Below are 21,362 nucleotides of genomic sequence, written 5' to 3'. Positions count from 1 at the left end.
GAAGTGCTAGGGAGCTTCTCAGAGATATAAAGGTATTTTTTTCTGAAACACAGACAACCTTACCAAACATGAGTTTATGTCCTCCTCATAGGACGTTCCTTCCAGCCCCGTCACCAGCTTGGTTGCCCTCCTCTGGACGCATTCAAGGACCTTCACATCCTTCTTCCATGGTGGGACCCAGAACTGCACACAGTACTCCAGGTGGGGCCGCACCAACGCTGAATACAGCGGGATAATCCCCTCTTTTACCCGCTGGTCAGGCTGTGTTGGATGCCCCCCAGGATGGGGTTTGCCCTCTCGGCTGCCAGGGCACACACCGCTGGCTCACATTGAGCCTGCTGCCGACCAGACCCCCAGACCCCTTTCTGCAGGGCTGCTCTCCAGCCACCCCTCTCCCAATTTATACTTGGGACCAATGTTACTCCAGCCCAGGTGCAGAATCCAGCATTTGTTCATGTTGAATTTCATGCTATTGATTATTGCCCAATACACCAATGTATCTAGATCCCTCTGCAAGGCCTCTTGTCCCTCCAGAGAGTCAACGGCACCTCCCAGGTTAGTATCACCAGCAAACTTGCTAATGGTGAATTCAACTCCCGCATCCAGATCATTGACAAATATATTGAACAAAACTCACCATAAAATTGAGCCCTGAGGAACACTGCTGGTGACTGGTCACCAGCCAAACACAGCCCCACTCGCTCCAACCCTTTGAGCCCTGCTGTTCAACCAGTTCACCCAGCGCACCATGTACCTGCTCATCTCACAGTTGGACAACTTGTCCAGAAGGATACTATGAGGGGCACTATCAAAACCTTTACTGAAATTCAGAAAAAATGACACCTACCTCCTTCCCATCATCCACTAGGCAGGAAACCTTATCATAGAAGGATATAAAATTAGTTAGACAGGACTTTCCCTTCATGAAACCATATTAACTGTGCCTGATGATTGCATTGTCCTTGAAATGCCTTTCAATAGCACCCAGTATGATCTTCTCTATAATTGTTCCAGGTACTGAGGTTAGACTAACAGGTCTGTAGTTTCCTGGGTCTTCCCTCTAACCCTTCCTGTAAATTGTAATAACACTGACTAGCTTCCAGTCAGCGGGGACCTCCCCAGACTCCCAAGACCTTTGGCAGATGATTCAAAGGGGTGCTGCTGTAACATCTGCCAACTCCTTCAGTACCCTGAGATGAATCCCATAAGGCCCCATGGACTTAGGAACTTTCAGCTGATACAGATAGTCCCTTACAAATTCAGTGTCCACAAACTGTTCCCACAGTTGTGGTCCTCCAACTCAGAGGACCAGGCAGCCCAGGGTCTATCATTAATATTAAAGACTGAGACAAAAACAAGCACTGAAGGCCTCCACTTTTTCTCCATCCCTATTTGTCAGGTGGCCATCTTCAACAAGTATTGGTCCAATATTTTCCTTAGACCTCCTCTTGCTATTAGCATACTTTAAAAAGCCTTTTTATTGTCTGACACAACACTGGCCAGTTTCAACTCCAGATGAGCTTTGGCCTTTCTTCTTTGCTCCCTGGATATGCAAACCACAGCTCTGTAGTCTTCCTGTGAAGTTTGACCTTGCTTCCAGAGACAGTACAATTTCTTTTTTTTCTTGAGCTCCATGAGGAGTCCCCTGTTCAGCCAAGCCGGTCTTCTGCCCCACTTGCTTGACTTATGACACACTGGAATTGCCTGCTCTTGTGCTTTTAAAAGATGGTTCTTAAAAACTGACCAGCACTCATGGACTCCTAAGCCCTCAAAAGCAGATTCCCAGGGGACACTGCTAACTAGCTCCCTGAGTAGCTTAAAGTTTGCTCTCTTGAAATTTAGAGTAACAACTCTGCTGACCTTTTTTCTCATTACAATGAAAATTTTAAACTCAACCATTTTGTGATCACTGTGGCCAAGACAGCCACCTGCCATCACATCTCCCACAAGTCCTTCTCTATTCACAAATAGCAAGTCTAGGAGGGCATCTTTCCTAGTTGGGTCACTGAATACGTATGACAAGGTATTATCTTCAACACACTTCAGGAATTTCTCGCTTGTCACAGCATGGTATTCCCAATTAATGTCTGGGAAGCTGAAGTCTCCTATAAGGACAAGCACTACCAATCCAGAAATTTCTCCTAATTGCCTATAGAATAATTCATCGGTCCCATCATCCTGCCTGGGCAATCAATAGCAGACACCCACGACGACATCTGCTTTGTTTTCCATCCCCCTAATCCTCACCCAGAGGCTCTCAACCATATCATCCCTAACTGCAAGGGCTGCACAGTCAAACTTCTCCCTTACATACAGTACAACTCCTCCGTCTCACCTGCCCTGCCTATCCCTCCTGAACAGCCTACAGCCCTCCATCCCAGCAGTCCAGTCATGGGACTCGTTCCACCAAATCTCACTAATACCAGAGACATCATAGTTCTGGGAATGGACCAATGCTTTCAGCTGGTCCTGTTTTTTCTCATACTGTTTATTTGTCATACTCATATTTGAGTGTGGCCCATTCTCACTCATCAAAAATAACTGTATTGTCATATCCAGAAGTATACATAGAGTTAAAATTGCTCAAAAAGTATCTTTTCCCAACATGTCATTTGTCCTGAAAGATGATTTAAGACTGAACATTTGAAAGAAAATTTTTTGCAACCAATTCATCATGTTTAGAGGTAGGTAAATACTTTCCATGAAAATGCCTTCTATATGGTTTCATTAGATGTTTGAATAAATAAAAATAGCATCACAGAAAGTACCTAATGTGCCTTGAAAATAACCTTTAGTCCCTCTGAACAAAAATAGAATTTTCTCTTTAGTGGGTACTGGCTGAATTTTTCAGTTTGTAGTGCCAAATCCTCAAAATAAAAGATTTCAGTTTTTCGAAGCGGATTTTTGTTTTCTTCACAGGAAATTCCACTTCCAACTGTCTTTAATTGCAAAAAAATGTAAGACATGAACATAGATTTCCTGTCATGCTTGCTCTCTGGTAGTGCACTGGTAGTACTCCATTTCTGCAGTTGACATAATAGAAAAAATAATGCAGTCAACAAGAGTTGTCAGCAATCTACTCCTTGCATATGTCGTATCACTTGTAAGTTATACAAAACAACTTATTACCCTAGGGTGAATTTTCAGGAAAATTGAGATCTGGTTTCCTTGTTGGTAGACATACTTCATTTTGTTGTCTTCTACACACCAAAATAAATTACAAGTACAAACCTGAACACTGTTTTCATAACTGCCTAATCAATGACTGCATGTTCATTTACTCTTCGAATATTTGTCATACTATTCAATAAATGTCAGTTCTGTGGCAGTTTCGTTCAACATGAAGTGTACAGAGACCCGATTGGTTCATTGAAATCTGTTGCTTTAAAGTAAAGGATGCTATAAATAAGGTATAATATATATCAGTTAAATGAAGTAATTTGTCAATATTTTTAGATGTCTTTACCGCAGATGATTCTGTGTCTTTAGGGCCTTATGATATACTGTGCATTTCTTCTCCCATTCAGAGAAGAGAAGGCAATGCAGAACTATTAGTGAATGACTAGGGCGTCCATTGGAGACTACAAGCTCCTGGACAGACCTTAACTCAGAACAATATCATGGCAATATTCGTCAATTAAAACAGTGTAAAATTTGCTTCAGTGTATCTACAAAAAGCTAGGTGGGGAAAATTCCCATGAGGGAAGAAGGATTGAGAAATGAGTAGACACTAAAAATGCACAAAAGCAACAAAGCTGGGAAGGAATCAGAGAGAGGAGTTGAATATGTGGGTCTATTTCTAGAAAGAGCCTACACATCCATTGATATGCCAGAAAGGACATAGGTACTGTAACTGTCCAAAACCTACTCATTTTCAAAGATTTTTCTGAAGTAACCAGATTTTTTTTTCCTGGGGTGCAAACACAATACACTAAAAGTATGCAAGATTGGCTTAGCCAAGCTTCCAACAGTGACAGATTGTAACACCATGAGATGTGAACAACACTAAGCTTTTGCTGGGTGAAAACAATTAATATGAAAAAAAAACACCAAAAAACAAACAAACAAAAACCAAACAACCTTGGGAAAGACAATAAAATCAGCCTGTCCTTTAATTCTAATGACAGTGCAATGAAATAAGTGTTCAGTAGTGCAACTGATGAGTATCACTAACTGAAAGCAGAAGGCAGTTCCGCTGACTTCAGTGGAGTTGTTAGCCAACATGCTAAATCATTGCAGGACCACAAATTTTGGGATCTGCTACTCAGAATTTACAATGTTTGCCAGCAACTCTGCTGAAGGCAGACTGTGAAGACTGTAAAGAAGATAGTGATCCAAAGTTTTAATGACAATAGGTAAGTCTGAATTCACTAAGTCATTGATACCACCAAAACAGGTTCTCTCAGCATCCCCAGACTTCAGAGAAATCTTAAGGCAATGACCAGCTATCATACTATCTCCATACTCCCTCACCTTTGAGGAAAGTTCCTTGACAAAAATCCAAATAGCTACTGCCTTCTCAGCTTCCAAAGCCCTCCTTAAAACTCACCGCTTTCATCACTCTTCTGAACGCAGACTGGCAGCCAGCTGCCTCTGTGGCCTTTGAAAACCCCTTTGAAAATCCCATCTTACATATGAGTCTGAATAAATCATCTCAAAATAATTAGTAATGTGAAAGAATAAGCCTGGCAGTTCGTTTGCTCTGATTTTGAAATAAAATAACTCCATGGGCTTCTATACATTTAACTACCATTCTGATCTGCCCTCCTCCAGTCATACAACTAGTTGATAGAAATGGAAGATACTTACCTTTTTAGTGGGCATTTTTATTTTAAGGAGTTCAGCTTCTCGACTAAGTACTTGCCAAGGTGCATGTATACGGACAAAACTCAATCCTTGGCTCTTATTCTGAAACATAAATTAGTGAAAACAATGTATTTCAATATTATTGAACAGAATACAGTAATAAGGTTTCAAGATGTCAACTCCAACTAAATCATGCAACAGTAGGCAATCACAGTGAATATCCAACTTCTGTTACAAATAGGCTTAAAATAAGTGACTTTTTCTTTAAAAGCTGAATTTTAAAATGCTCTAAAATCCATTAATCTACTGCCTACAGTGTAGCTGTATGTGCACCATGAAGACAGAAGGCTACAGTTCCAGATTTTGGAGTTAGGTGAACCAGAAACCTCCCAGCTACAGCTTCCACACTCTGATATTTTGTAAGTGATCTGACTTCATTAGTGGGCTTTTGTGCCCATCTGAATCAACAAAGAAAAAACTTTTCTTCTGCTCTGGGTGGATTTTGCTTTAGGTTCCCATTTTCAGCTTTGCCCAACTATTTTCTGGACACTTCTTCAGATTAGTAGTTCCTTACAGCGGATCAGGCCCAAGATTTACTGCCCTAAATATCTGTAGTTGGAGTAGCAACCCTAAACAAAACATTCAAATTTAACTTCCAAAGAGAGACATGAACCTAATGTTCATGTAAATAACTGCTTATGCTGTGCAGGGGCAGAAGACTACACAGGAGAACCTCTGCACAGCCAGTTTGCTGCGATCTGGGCTGTTGAGAGGGTGCTGTCCTGATAGCACATCTGAGCTACACAAAGGCACTCTAAGATCAGAAAGCAGCACCCCTGCAAAAGCATGAAAATGAAAAGTAGGCATGTTGATAAAGAATTTTCCTCAATGCACACAAAGAAATCATATCACTAAATTATACAGATGAATGCTTACTGTGGAAATGAAGGGAATAAAAGTTGGGATGGAGATTAGAAAGAGGATATGAGGACATATTTTGGGAAGGACATGGAAGTGGAGGGGGTGGGGGAGACTTTAAAGGCTTGATTAATGCTACGATTAATGATCTTTGTGTAGCTGTGTGCATGCTGGGGCTTTGGTACTAGGGCATACTGTCACTTTTACATTTTCCCACCCACACATGTGTAAGGATCAGGACAGTCCCCTCCCTTCAGGGGAGTATGAACCTCTATTTTCATTTGTCATGGTTTAAGCCCGGCCAGTAACATCTGTGGTGGGATGAGGAGGGGAGAACACAAAGAAAGCTCACGGGTCGAGATAAGGGAGGGATGACTCCCCACTTATGGTCACAGGCAAAAGACAGGCTCAACTTGGGGAAGAAACAAAATCAATTTAATTTACTACAAATCAAATCAAAACAAGGATATTAGGAAGTAAAACCAAACCTGAGAACAGCTTCCCCCCAGCCCTCCCACCTTCCCACCTCAACTCCACTCCCGGTTCTCTCCACCTCCTCCCCCAGCGGCGCAGGGGGACGGGGATGGGGTCAGTTCCTCATACGTTGTCTCTGCCATTCCTTCCTCCTCAGGGGGAGGACTCCTCATTCTTCCCCTGCTCCAGCGTGGGGTCCCTCCCACAGGAGACAGTCGTCCATGAACTTCTCCAATGTGGGTCCTTTCCACGGGCTGCAGTCCTTCGGTCACAGACTGCTCCAGCGCGGGCTTTCCCATGGAGTCCTGGCCATCTTGGGGGCATCTGCTCCCCCGCTCCCCTCCATGGGCTGGGGGGGAACAGCCTGCCATCTCACTGCAGGCTGCAGGGGCATCCCGTCCTCCCCCGTTCCTCCTCCCCTCCTTCCTCACTGATCTCAGTATCTGCAGAGGTGTTCCTCTCACATTCCGATCCCACTACTCACTGCAGGTTCCCCCTCTTAAATATGTTAGCCCACAGGGGCTACCACCACCGCTGATGGGCTCGCTGTTGGCCAGCAGCGGGTCCAAATTGGAGCTGGGGAAGCTTCTAGCAGCTTCTCACAGGAGCCAGCCCTGCGGCCCCTTCACTGCTACTAAAACTCCACCACAGAAACCCAAAACATCATTCCCTCATATATCCTGAAATTTAGAAGACAAGGAAACTGAAGCAGAGCGTCCAACTTGATGAGAAACATAGCTGGGTTACATGTTGGGCTTAAATGCAAACCTGGAGTGTCCCACCTGTGAGTAGCTGCCTGTTACATGTACAAATAGTTGCATTTGTGTAGAGAAGAATGTTAATGGACATAGCTTAAAGTCACTGTAATCAACAAGCAGCATCAACTCTACCTTCCGGGAACATAGGCCATATCCATGGAAACTTAGCATCTCCTGTTGGAAATTGACTTCTCTTTCTGAAAAGCTTGAGTTAAGAAAAGTTTTAAATATGAATCACAGTCTAAACATATGTCTAAATCTGAAAGACTGTTGTAGCACATTTACCTCAGAAAAGCCTCTCTTCTCAGCCAGTGATTTTTTTTTTTATTTGCATACAATTTATATCAACTTCCAAATAAAGCTGTGTCATTATCACATTGGCATCAGCATTTTAGAACCAGTATTTAATCTTTTCAAACTGTATAAATGCTTACAACTTCATGTAAACACCAAACATGCATTTGCTGAATGTTTCATAATGCTTCCTGATTTTTTTTTTTTTTAAAAGAGTTAGATGGAAATCCTACTATTCTTATTGCAATCATTTTGCTCTTATTTCCCTTATAGCTGCTACATGAACTACAAAGATCACTACATCACTTTTAAAGAGCAGAATGAGCTGCAGAACATCTCTTTCATCAGTCCACAGGGGAAGTCAGCTTTAAGAGAAGGAAGTAAAAATTTACTGGGCATGAGCAGATGTTCTGGTAATTATTTGCTGAAAATGTATTAATAACAGATGAGAGTTTAAATTTCAGTGGGTGAAGATCAGGAGGCTTCTTCTTGACTTTTGGCTAAAATCAAGCGTATGTCCTCTGTCTGGGGGACTATATTCCACATTGGCAAGAGGAGGGACAGTCTGATCTAATTGGTTGTTTCCAGCTCAGGCTCATGTGACTACACAGATTGCAAATAAAATCAGTCAGATAATTTGAGAGAAAGGACCAGATGAAGAATATGACCTTTGTATATTTGAACAAAAATATGTTGGAAAGTTGTGCTATTCATGAAGTGATATCAGATGCTGAGGAATCAGAGCCTTAAAAATCTTTAAAAGCCTTAAAAATCACCCCACAATAGGAAATCGAGATCGTTTTAATAAAGACTAATGCAAAGTAAATAAAGTAGGGAAAACAGGACCAGGTGATTCCTGTTGCATGGTAAACAAAAAGTGCAGAACAATAGACTGCTGAATATTTAGCTTGGGATTTCTAGAACCATGTTTCCCACACCTTCTTGTGTTTTCCCAACATTAAAATTAATCAAAGAAATTTAAAATAAATTTTAAATCATCAGTCTCATACCATATCTCAAGGGGTAAACCATCTACCTAGTTTTCTACCGAGCCACCAAAATAAAAACCTATACCAGCTATTCCTCTGGTAAGGCTCCTTTCCCCACTTTTCAAGCCTGCAGTAGTTTTAGTTGTCTGTTTGCATGCCCTTTTTGGCATTATTGTTATGATGACTGACGAAGATCTGTTCATCTAACTTATTCCCAGAGTGCTTATTGTATTGCAGACATAACCAAAAGTTAGAACTTGTTTTTCTCATTGCCAGAGTGGATTTATAAAGGTCTACTGGAGACATCTACTAAATGGTGTCATTTGTTTAGTCACCTGAAATGATCAAGGTACATGTGTTCGTGAATACAATTTAATATTTGCTCTAATGAAATGCTGTCAGTCTTCTGTTTTGAATACTCACAATCACCATTGCTTATTCATTGTACTCTAGATGTGTCACTAAAGCTAGCATGTTATGCTGGCTAACATTATTTTTGTCTGACCATTCACTTGTTATTTAATACAGCTATCCTTAATCAAGTCCTTTTTCACTTACAGCTGATGTCCCACAGGACTTTATTCTTGGCTCTGCATTGTTCTATGTCTATATCATTGCACTCCCTGATTATATTACTCAAATGACGAAGTATTGCTATGCAGATGACAAACAGATTTGTTGCTCTCATGATCCTTTTTTCATCAAATCTATATTCCATATTACAGAGCTCTTCCAATAAGTTTCAGGAGTGGAAGTTGGTTCTGAATTATTCAAGATATATTTATATCTTGGCTTCCTTTCTATTTTGCAAAGTTGAATTGGGCCTTCCCATTTCGATAGGAAAACTCAGCATTAAAGTCAAATGGAAGAAAACCTGGAAGGTCTGGTTTGCTTTTCAATCAGCACATGAAGAAAAATATATCAGATATTTCTTTCAGTCTGTCATGTGCTCATAGTAGTTTAAAGCAGGACTTTAACAGCAGTCTACATTGCATTTTTTCTGTCTTATAATGGAAATGTATAGGCTGAATAAAATTCAAATTTCTCCAAGGAGACTTTTTCTATCTTTCATGCCTTAACAGTAAAATACATTAGCACCTCCATCAACTGCAAGTCTAAGATTTATTGCAAACTTATCATCAAGGTCATAGCAGAAAAAGATGTATGATAACTATGAAAGCTCTCATATAGATGTATGTAAATAATGTACTCCTATAGATTATAATTTGACTAGTGAAAACTCAAAAAATTATTATTCTTTTTAACTAAAAGCTGAATGTTCTGAAACATGGCTAGAAAAGCATAATAGCTAGACTAAGTAGAAAAGCTCTCTCTGCCTGAAAATTTAGATTTGTCATTGAACGTAAGTTTCTACAGAAGTCAGATATCAAGTGAGAATTTTGTCATTGTAGGTTTAGTGGCATATCCGTATTTCTCACCCACTTTGACACTTACAGTTGTCCAACCATAACATGGAATATTTTTGAACCACTGTAACACAATTACCATGCTTTTATTAATCTCTTCCAGTTCACAGCTTCTCAATTCCAGCCCTTGCAGGGACAGGCCACAGATTGAGGAGATGCACTGTGAAGCATTCTGTATTGCAAGAGGAGTTTGTGGAGAAGTCCTGTTGCTCCGCAAAAGCACGGCATGTAAAAGGTGGAGTACTGCGTGTCCAGCTTAAAGATTTCTCATAGTGTCATTATTTTGTCAGGCCAGTTTGACTCCCACCTTACTTCATTCAGACAGCCCATTTGTCATGTGTCAGCCATGTCACCTCAAGATGAAGTGTTCTCAACAATTTATTTAGACACTTCTAATATGAGCTAAAGTATATCATGCTAAAAGCATCATATTTGCCAGTCACAGTCAAGACAACAAAAAGGCCAAAACCAGTAATTATGCTCTGGGAGAGCCTCAGACTTTTTTGTGGTTAGCACATCGCTCCTAGCAACTCTGCTAATACAAAATTCATTGCTGAATGCTACATTTTAGTACATCTTTCTCATTATTTCTTCATCATGAAATCACTCATCCTATATTAAAGGAATATAGTTATATATAACATATATATTAAAGGAAATAAGTTATTTTAAAATACTTGTCCCAAGAAATAGATTTCTGCTGTGTATGTTAATAGGAAGAAAAGAGAAACACTGAAGGGTAGACAGAAGCTGAACAGAAGTGATTAACTACTGTCTAAGGGAGTCCAAGGGAACTGCTAAGCTTTCTTATGATTTAAAAAAAATATACATAGGATATGGAAAGGCATAAATTATAAAACCTGAAGCATGTAAACTTCCTTCTTAAAAAGACAAACTATCTGGACCTTAAACATTTTATCCTTCTGTGATTGTTAAATAGTCAGAAAAATACCAGACACATACAGACAGCAAGTTTCTAATAGCTTCAGTTAATATAATCAGACATCTTTTGCTGACATTGGTAATACCAGCCACATTAGGAAAGCAACAATGAGACAGTTTGTAGAGAGGAAAAAAAAAAGACAGGTCCTAGTAGCTCAGTAAAAGTAATCATCTTCCCATTTATTCCGTCACCAAATGGATCAGTCACGTCTGCAAATGCAATTGTTCAAAATTAATGTCTAGTCTCCTGATACCAGCCCTGGAAATCGAGGCAAATAACAATGTGATGTGATAGTGCAAATAAAATGCAATTTCTTGTTACTATCACAGAACTCTGGTCACATACGTTTTACGAAAGCTGAGCCAAATACTGAGCTGTTGGCCCCCTGCATGGGTAGCACGTGATGGAATGACACAGCATTGCCAGATTCAGACAGTGACTGTGAAAGCGTCTATGTTTTGTGCCAAATGTATTGAATCTCTATCTGTCCAGGGATTGGTGTTTTGCTGATCTTAATGTTTTGTATCCAAGAGACAAAATCAGTTTATCGCAAAGCATACATATCAGAATGTGTGTCAGTTACATTATAAAAAGGAAGGGCAGTGCACTAGTCCGGGTGAGACGTCAAGACCCAGAATGTCCTGACATGGAGATGTCAGTCCAGAACAATTCCCTACTCATGTTATCTATATAATTGTAGGCAAGTAATTTAATTCTCTCTGTCACTGATTAAATGAAGATAATGGAACTTCCCTCTATCAAAAGACATTTGTGAAGATAAATATGTTACAGATTGAGAGGTGCTCAAATAATACAGTAAACAGATAAGACTCTACAGCTACGGACAATAGCCATACTACACATCTTATAATTTCCACATTTTCCTTCAAAAACTGTAGTCCTTTTACTTTTTGCCAAACTTCCCCTTTTCTATTTTCATTATTTCTCTGGGACACAGATTTACCTTACTGTATGGCTGTATAGCGTATAGCATAATGAGATCCTCATTAATGACTGCAGATTCTCTTGCAAAGGTATTACAAATAATTAGCAGCAATCCCCAACAGCCCCAAGAAGTTGTCCCACTCCTGACAGACAACCAGTCACACAAAGCACAAGTGTAAAGATGCAAAGCACAGGCTTGTTCACTGATGGCAGAGGTAAACTCCATCTAGTTCACAGTTATGTTATTTTTAGCTGCTCAACAATATGTGAAGCAGACATGCTCAAGTCCAAATTTCAGACCTTAAGCAAAGCTACAATAATTTACACATTTAGACAGTTTGCCTTTCTCTTTCTTCATTTCTACGAACAGCGATGATGGTGTTAATGTCCTGTGTATTTTACTCTTTTACTCCCACCTCTGAACATAAACAGTTAAAGAATATACTAGTGTGTATAAGCAAAGAACAGAACACCTTGGAATGAAAGATATGGCCAAAACACTTTAAAGGAAACTATATAACCTTAATTCCTTAGATAAAGCACTGTGGTACGAAACAGTTGACTTTGCACATCCTTTGCAATGTTTCTTCATGGCATTGCTGCCTTTCCAACCAAAATCTTCCCACTCATCTATAGACAGAAAGTGTCTCTGAATGGAAGATGATACAGGAAGCCTAAAAACACAGGCATGCTTCCCCTGAAGAAGATGGAAATATTTAATGGCACACAACAGAATGAAAATGAGCTGTTAGAAACTCAAGCACAAATGTAGAATAGATTGTTAAGTCTGCCAAATATAAAAAGGCAGAGACCTCTGCCTTACTGCAGTACTCAATGCAGAACCTATATGGAGGTGAGTAACAAATATGTCAGGATTGTCATTCATTTTTAATTCTTTCTGAATGCACATTTTGGATTTTAAAATTAGTGCATTTTCCTGGTTACTTTCCAAATATTTATCTATGGCCACTAATTACTACAGCATGAAAAATGTGACTTTCAAATGTGACTTTCAAATGTAAAGCAAAATCTTCCCTATTTGTTTAGAATAACTTTATCAGCAAATTTCTCCTATGTCACTGACACAAATTTCTTGCTACAAAAGCATATCACAATTACAGTACCTCTTCTAAGACTGAAGAATACCAGAAATAATAATAAAATGCAAAATTGAAAAAACCTACCCAAATCAGACTTCCTCAAAGAGGAAGGGAGGAGTGTGTCTACTTTACCACCTCCTGTATTTTGGCAGTGTCAATGGAAAAACACGTAATCAGCTGGCCTGGCTACATTCAGTGCCAAATTAGCTAGCAAATAAGCCAATATTCTGTAAAATACATCATATCAAACTTGATTATCAATAATAAAATCAACAAACTTCTTGAGGCCAAAGAGTTAACATTAAAAAGGGCAAAATGTAATTCCTCTTGAGGGAATGAGACACGCTAATCTGTGCAGAGATTTATACCCTAAACAATTTTCCAGATGAAGCAGCAAGATCGTGGAAGTCAATCTTTAGACCAGATAACAGGCATCTTACCAGTAGGGGGATTAATGAAATAGAGACTGAACCCCTACTCTAGCAGACTCAACCTCAAGAAAAAAAATTTGGAGGAAAAAAAAAAAAAAAGAGTGGTTAGGATAGCAAACTGAAAACCAGAGGAAAGGCACCTTAAAATATTGTTTCATTGCTCAATACTTGACCTGGGATATTAACAAACAAGCATATAAAGGGATGATTCAATTTTGTGTTGAAAGATTTTAAATTTCAATGCATTCTTAGGAAAAATATTTTAGAGGGTTTACTTTTCTTTAATTTAAAAGTGTTAACAGATAGTACAAATGTATTTCATTTACTAAGTGTGTTCTCCTAATCATAGGCTACAAGCCTTTCCAGGATGGTGTCTCCCTTTGAGGTCTCTCACCAAAGATCAGTAGCAGTAAAAGGAAGGTTGGCTGTATTTGCAGAGGCTTGATTGGGAGCGGATTAAGATGAAGATAATCAAAGTGTTCTGGCTGGCTTGTTTGCTGGCGGGGAATTCAAAACCTCCCTGGACAGTTACAGCCTCAGTGTAAACAGGGAGAGAAGGGGAAGAAGCACTGGCAATCACACAGTAACATCATGTGACACATTTTGGATAAGGCAACAGGTCCTGGGGTGGATAAATAATTGGTTAAACAACAGGAAACTGGGTAGGAGGAGATCCTGCACTGCTGAAAGAAAAGTCACCAAAGAGGTTTTGCAGAGTCAGTACTGTACAGCATCATCATAAGTGGCCTGGAAAAAAGAGATAAGCAGTGAGAAGACAAACTGCGCTGATGAAGTTTTTCAGGGTAGCAAGGATAAGGGCAGACTGCGAAAAATTGTAGAAAAGCTTTATGAGAGTAAGAGCCTGAACAATGGCAAATGGCTTTCAATGTAAATAAATAAAAAGCAATATCCATGGATTAAAACCAGTTTCACATATAACATGCTGGGCTCTGAATTGACCTATACCAGTCAGTAATGACATCTTGGGGTGACAACACAAAGTTCCTTGAAAATATCAGCTCAGTGGTTTGTCAGAGCCAAGGAGTAAAGCAAAGATTACATTCCATTAGGAAAGTAATAGAGACTAAGAAAAAAATATTATTTAAACATAGCAATCCATGCTGTATCCACATCTTGAACTCAATGTGCAGTCCCCATCTCCTCACCCCCAGAGAGATAAATTAGACCACAAATGGGTTCAGAGGAGGGCAACAACCACCATAAAAGCCTTACTATGACAGCTATATAGGAATCACTGAGTAGGCTGAGACCCTTCGTTCCGGAGAAGAGCAATCTTAAGGAAGACATTGTAGAAGTCTCTAAAATCATGTGTGATAAGGAGAGGGGGTGTGAATGGACTGCCTACTGCCTCTTTCAGGGAAGAATTAAAGGGCCTCAGACAAAGCCAGATTAAGCTATTGGGACCCAGACTCAAAATAAACAGAAGGACACAGATATTAATGCAGTGGGTAGTACCTCTGTCTTGCCAAAAGACTTTGTGGGTGCAAAACTGTATGATGTTTCAAGAAGAAACTATACCAGACTTTGGAAAAGAGATCCATGGAAGGTAGACAATCTACATCAAGTGGTGGAAATTACCTGAAATGAAAGTAGCTGTCATCAGGAGAACATTAGAGTAAAAGTGTCATAGAAGTTTGTACCGTTCCTATTTTTTCTTAAACATTTTACCATTGCAACTGTTAGATACATGGTACTGTGTTGATAGACTGTCTTAAATGATAGGATCATTTTATAGCAATTATGCCAAATCTAATAGGAAGGACTTTAGGCCTTTCTTTCTCCCCAGTATCTGACCTCCTACTTCCTACTATCATCTCTTCTTCGATTAACTGCATAGCCAAAAAAGCAATCTAACTGCCTCACCCTTGGACAGATCATAGGCTGCTATGACTCACTATTGTCACAGGGATCACCTCCATCAACAGCTCTCTGTTCGGTGGTGGAGCAGAACCTGACTGATGAAAGTGTCTCCGTAGGTGCTAACACCATGCCGGGGTTCCCTACCATATCGCACTCTGCAATACCTCAAGTCTAGAGAGTAATGGGGACTCAAGAGCTGTCATTAGTTCAGAATCTCACCATTGAGCAGTTCCTCTATCTTCAGGTCATGCTACAATCTGGTGATTAGTTTATAATAAATAATACAGATTATGATACAATTGCTTTCCTTCTGATGTTTTAATGAGACTACCAGGCTAGGCACAGCTACACCAAGTTAACAGAGTTATTTAGATGGGCATCAGTAAAGGTTATGACCTGAAAATTGAACACACTCGAGTCTGGAATCATGTAGGTTTTATCAGCAAGGGGAAAAGATCAAAGTTAATTTGGAATCTGCAAGCACTGACTGAAGGAAGAACAAATCCAGACAAAACTTAACACAAGGAAAAGAATTTAAATGTATTTTATTGTTGAGAGGTAAGGGCCAGAAATACTTTCATCTTCACCGATCAACCAAAGGAAAGCTAATGATGCTGTTTAGTTATGTGTTCCAATACTCTGGTTACTTGAGAAAAAATCACTTCTCTTCTTGCATAGTACAAGGGAAATTGTTCTGTTCTCGGTAGCTGTCAACAAGAATAAGCAGGAGCAAGACTGAAGTACAGCATACTCCACGCGTGCTTCAGAAAGTCATTTCTCTTTTGAACCAAAAGATGTCAGACTGGATGAGTCAAGATACATCAATGCTCAAAAACTGATCTGAAGGCTACAAAAACTAGTGAGCTGTTGTCTATTAGATGGGATTAGAAAACATGGGATTTAACTTTAGAAAGGGAAAGTGGGTGCTGGAAAAGGTCACTATTGGTGTATCTCCATTTCCTACATTTTGGCACTAAAAAACCACAATGCTGAGTATAAAAAATAACCTTTCCTATGTTGACAATGTTACAATTTAAACTTCTTCAAAGGATGTGTTTTTTAAGGGAGCTCATCCCATCTCCAGAATATAGTACTTGACTGTGGTTAGTTGCAACGGTGATACATTTTTTATTATTGTTAGGTTGTATTTACAATCCTGGTTCAATTCATTTTAGGTTGTACAGCCAGGTATGGGGAAAAGCAAGGACAGATTGCAAAAGAGTACAATGGTATTTCTTGTACTTCAGCAAATGAGACAACTAAATTCAGGTAGAAACGTCTCCTTTTCTTCAACTAAACACACATAATACAAGGAACCAGACTCCATTTCCAACTGCCTAGCATCAGCAGGGGTATAAAAGAGCCATACTGACTCTGGGACTCATTCCCTGTTTCCAAGGACTTCCTAGAGAAACGGTTCCCAGCCAGTGAGGCACAAGCATGCTTCAGATGAAGTGCGGAGGCCAAGCTGATAAGCTCTGCTGGATGCTTGCAGGCTCTGCAGATGATTAGAAGGCAGCAACAGCAGCAGCAGCCTTGCAATCTGAGCAAATCATCAAGCAAAGAAAAATAATTGCTTGAAACATTGCAGCTGAGCCTAACATGAGAAGCTTGGCAAACAGGCTGGGAATCAGTGTCCAAGAAATACCTCGTTCATAGATGGAAAGTGCAGTATTACACTATTTCTGGAGCTCTGAGACCCAGCTCTCTCAGCTAATGTGATACCTAGGCTGGAAATCTTCCCACAGGGGCATGATGATCACTACTGAAATCAGCCAGTAAATAGACAATATTACATTTTCAGAAATGTTAATCAGCCAGCGCTTTCTAGTGATCTCTGTAGAACATGCTGAATTATCAACAGTTTTGAAAATCAGCCCTCAATACGCTCTATCACCACATCAGGTATCTCTCTCATCTATACTGCTAGTCTCATCTCCCCAAAAATTATGGTCCAGAAGACAATCACTCAGTAGATATGGGTAGAACACCTATTAGAACACATACTGCATTCATCCTTCCTAGCAATACTGCTTCCTACATGCCATAACCTGTGTTGGCCAGATTTAACTCTCATCTCCATCACCATAAATTTGGAGTCCCTCTGCAGAAAAAAAGAAAAAGGCAGCCAGTCAGGATTTACAGGTGCCAATTTGCTCCTCTGTAACACAAAAATTAAAAGGGGATTAGCCATCAGCTATATTGCTTATTTGACCAGCCATCTGTCAGGTAAAAAAAAAACAAAACAAAAAAACCCCCAAACAAACAGTTGCCAAATCATTGTAACTGCAATGTGAGTTTCAATTTCTATTACAATTCTAAGAATAAACTGTCAGCAAATGTTGTTACTATAACAATGTTTGGTAAAGCTTGACACGTTATAAAGTTGTAGGTTCTCCAATACATTTCACAACAGCATTCAACAAAAACATATTTTAGTAAGAATTTATTTTGGGGTTGACATTGAAATATGAAGATTTATGTAGAAAGCTGAACAAATCACTTATAGAGATGTAAGGGTCTGGTGGGCCATTAACCTTCAACTATGAAAAAGATATTTAGCAGATAGAATGTAGAATATGAATATTAACCTGATACAATGCCAAAGTTTTTTGTGCCTTAAGGGAAATGAATTAGCAAAGTAAAAACATAAGATTTGTTATTCCAAATCTGGTGGTATCACACAAATTGAAATTTAGAGGAAATCACTACCAGATTTCTGTAATAAATATGGTGCTATACACTGATAGCAGTAAGTACCTTCATCCACATCTTAAAATCCATGTTACGCCTCATTAGAAGTACTCCTTATTATGTCATTTTCATAAGTCTTTTTGCTTGTTTTACATAAGGATAGTCAAAGAAAATCACATAGTACCTCTGTCTAGACAGCCTTTAAAAAAAAACCAACCATATATATATATATATCTCGCATCACATTGAACACTATTGTACCTTTGTTTCTGCCATATTTTTCCTATATTTGTGCCATACTGAATAGTAGTAGCAAGTACTATTATTTTCTGATAAACATTAAAAGTTCAGAAAAGGAAAGTTATGTAACAAAGCCACATAAAAACTATGCTAGGCTGTGACTTAATAATGAGAAGATATGTTCGGCAACAGAATACCCAAATCTTGCATAGCAAAAGCAAGCGACTCTCCTGAGAGTTCTGCGAGGTCTGCCTGTTGCTCAGTGGCTAAGGATGCTCCAGCCAAATCTTTCCTGTAGGTTAGGCACTGCAATCTTTAGACATGTCCTGAAATGCATTTACTCTCTAATGTATTTCCTTCTATACATCAGGATAGCTACTCATGAGCACTAAGTCAAAGCTTGCTGAAATCAATGGGGAAAAAAAATATCTCTTTGTACTAGTGTTACTAGGGCCTGCAGAATCTAGCCGTCATTTTTAAAGCCCTGACAGAGTCACACACTTAAGCTTGCATCTTAAGTGGGTACTTTAAGAGCATTCACAAACTGAACATACAGAAAGTCATTCCTGTAGCGAAAACTCCTATTATGCTAAGTTTTGAGTGCCTTAGTAGGGTGTGCTCCTAAGGACTTCAGTGACTGCTTGCTTGAGAAAGAGCCTCAGGACTTGGTCTCATAACAGAAACTGCTCCAGCATCCACTGTCCTCACATGTCTGGCATTGTGTTAACATACATGAACAGTTCAGAGGTGATCACACATCAAGTGATATCATTAACTCTAAGTTTATCAGAAAGGATATATTAGGATTGAGATCAAAAGAAAGAAGTGGGGGGGTGTTTTGCCCTTTTTTTTTTTACTTGTTTTGGCAGTCTTCAGTAAACAGTTGTCTTAAGCAAAACTCTGGTCCATTTGCAGGGGGCATCACAGAATCTATCTGTTTAATACTGATCACAAGATGCTTTTTGTTCTTGGCGTGCAATAGGGAGAGTATTCTGAGATAAGAGATTCAGAATTATTCTGCAAAACTGGGAGCAAGAAAAACAAGCAAAAAAAAAATTTAGCAAATTTAAGCAGTAATTGGCAAACAATGAGAAACGAGCAGACTAAGGCATGGCAATAAATTAACTGCATATTTTAGTTTACTAAAGAAACAATACAGAAAATTGTGTCTTTGCCTTCCATTACTACATATCCTTAACGGCATTTATATTACACAAATATTGTATTTGTGGTCAAGGATTATTTAAATGCATTGTAAAACCTTTAACCATAAAGTGCTTTGGTCAGATCGAGATCTCATTTACACAATTTTGAGCGGATAGCACATATTACTGATTCTTTGTAATCCCACTGTAATTTATCTTGGCTACTCTGTTCTATTTCCTTACACTCAAATTATGATCTTGGTAATGCAGGATCTACCTTTTTCTTCTGTGTTTATTTAGAACACACTGGATTCTCATTTGTCATACGCCCCAACAGTAGTATAAATAGCAGTAACCACATAGATCCAGATCTGGTTATATAACTTTTGCACATGGTGTTAAAACATTAAAAATATAACTTTATCATTCACTATTAAAAATATTGAGTGGGGCTTTTGCCAAAAAATTCACACATCAATCACAGATAACTGAACAGATGTTTTGGCTGAAACAGGCTTCAACTGGGACATTCACACACACACAAAATGACCTCTTAATACTGGTAGGATATTATGATTTTAGAGCTTTCTTAAATTTCGTTTCAACAAAGACCATTAACTAAATATTTGCAACATGTGTTAGCTCTTTTCAAATATTTATAGAGATGGTTTACAAAAAAAAAAAATACAACTAATTGCAACACTTCCTTTTGACTAAAAGCACAAACACACATACACAAGTTTATATAACTCTGAAAGTCTAAAAAGTGCCTTAATTCCCCTGAAGTTGACACGTTAGTATAGAGATATATATATACACACGCACAGTATACATACACACAGTTTTATATATATACACCCAAATTAGAAACCCCTGCTTGAACTTCGACCCTCCGGGGCGACTGCCTTGGTGTTCAAACCTTCTCCCCCTGCCCCCACCAAAGGAAAAAGCAGCATTTGGGTTTCCCACAGAGCAGTATGCGAATACAGAGGGTAGCGCGGAGAGCGAGTCCTGAGCAGGAGCATCATGTCTTGTTACTCTCTAAAGCAGCCTCTGCTGGTCCCCTCCCTGGGATCCATCCGAGCACCTCATCTAGCAGGCTCACAACTCAGGCGGGCAGTTGGTAGGTTGCCATTTCACGTTAATTCAGGCTGGTGTGAGTTACAGAGGTTGTGGTCCCAAATTCCTCCCTGCCCCTAGCCACGTGGCTACCCCCCACCCCCTTGAGCCAGTAGTCACATTTATATAACTGGATAGTGAGTTTCTTCAGCCGGATCAGTTCCCTGAAAACTAAATCCTAGTTTTAAAGAGCAATTAATTTTCAACTGGATCCACACTTTGAGTGGACTCAAACTCCTGGCAGCACTGCAAGACAGAGGACTGTGCAAGACACATTGCTCAAGGCAGGAAAAAAGAGGGAGGATTCACAGAATCCCTAACTCAGATCAGCCTGCCCTGTGCTTTCAGGATGCTTGCAAAAATGCAAACAGCGAGAAGAAAAACTTTTGTTTGACTCAAATTTAATGTCCATTTTTTTTTTTTGCTTTGTCTTTTAATCTTTTAAATATCTGGGTTTGAATAATATTTAGGCAAATCTCCTCTTGAAACAGCATTTTGAAACAGCCCAGAAATGCATTCTATAAAAAAGGATAAATCAAACAGTGTGTTTTTCCAAAACTTCGGGGTTCTCTCCCTTAAATTAATCACTGAATTGGTATGAATCCCCAAATACTTTTGATCAATCATAAATGTATTTTCCATTAAAATCTCACTCCAGTATACTTTGCCTGCCTGTAGTTAACAGGCATACATCAATTTCTAATCATGATGTATTTGCCAAACTCAGCTTTTTAGAGAAAAGTAGTATTAAATTTATGGAAGTAGTGCACCTTTTGCCATCAATTGAACAAAAGAGATTGGTAAGCAACATTTAATAACTATGAAACTATAAATAATTTAATTTGTATTTATTTTATGATTAACGACTCAAGTTTTACAGTTTATAAAAAGCAGTCTATAATAAATACAACTATTACTGTTACAGGCAAGTGGCAGAATAAAGACACAAATTCATTGAGAGGAAGAAAAGCTGAAAAAGTATAGAGGGTGTGTGCAGGAAAAAAAATCTTCCCATTTTTCATTCTCATTCCCCTTCACATGAATGCTTTCATACATTTTTAAACCCGTTTGCCAGTGGAAAGAGTTAGCATTCACCTAACTCTCACCTCCACTTTTCTGTTGTTTTCCATTCAAAAATAAAAGACATGAAAACTGGAAACCAGAACTATAAGGAACCCAGACAGTATGCCAGGGAACA

At 39.2% G+C, this 21,362-nt stretch overlaps 1 protein-coding gene across 3 annotated transcripts in view; it reads right to left on the bottom strand.

Annotated features, from left to right (window-relative positions):
• Positions 1 to 21,362, bottom strand: part of ANO2 (anoctamin 2) — a 200,223-nt gene that overhangs the window by 153,946 nt on the left and 24,915 nt on the right. For all 3 annotated transcript variants that reach the window (XM_052790553.1, XM_052790551.1, XM_052790552.1), the window contains exon 4: positions 4,810 to 4,908. In XM_052790553.1, the coding sequence (XP_052646513.1) occupies positions 4,810 to 4,908 (99 nt within the window). The remainder of the gene's footprint in view (positions 1 to 4,809; positions 4,909 to 21,362) is intronic.

Source organism: Harpia harpyja, chromosome 6 (genome assembly GCF_026419915.1).
Source record: "Harpia harpyja isolate bHarHar1 chromosome 6, bHarHar1 primary haplotype, whole genome shotgun sequence".
Lineage (NCBI taxonomy): Eukaryota > Metazoa > Chordata > Aves > Accipitriformes > Accipitridae > Harpia > Harpia harpyja.
This window is presented reverse-complemented; position numbering and strand designations above follow the sequence as displayed.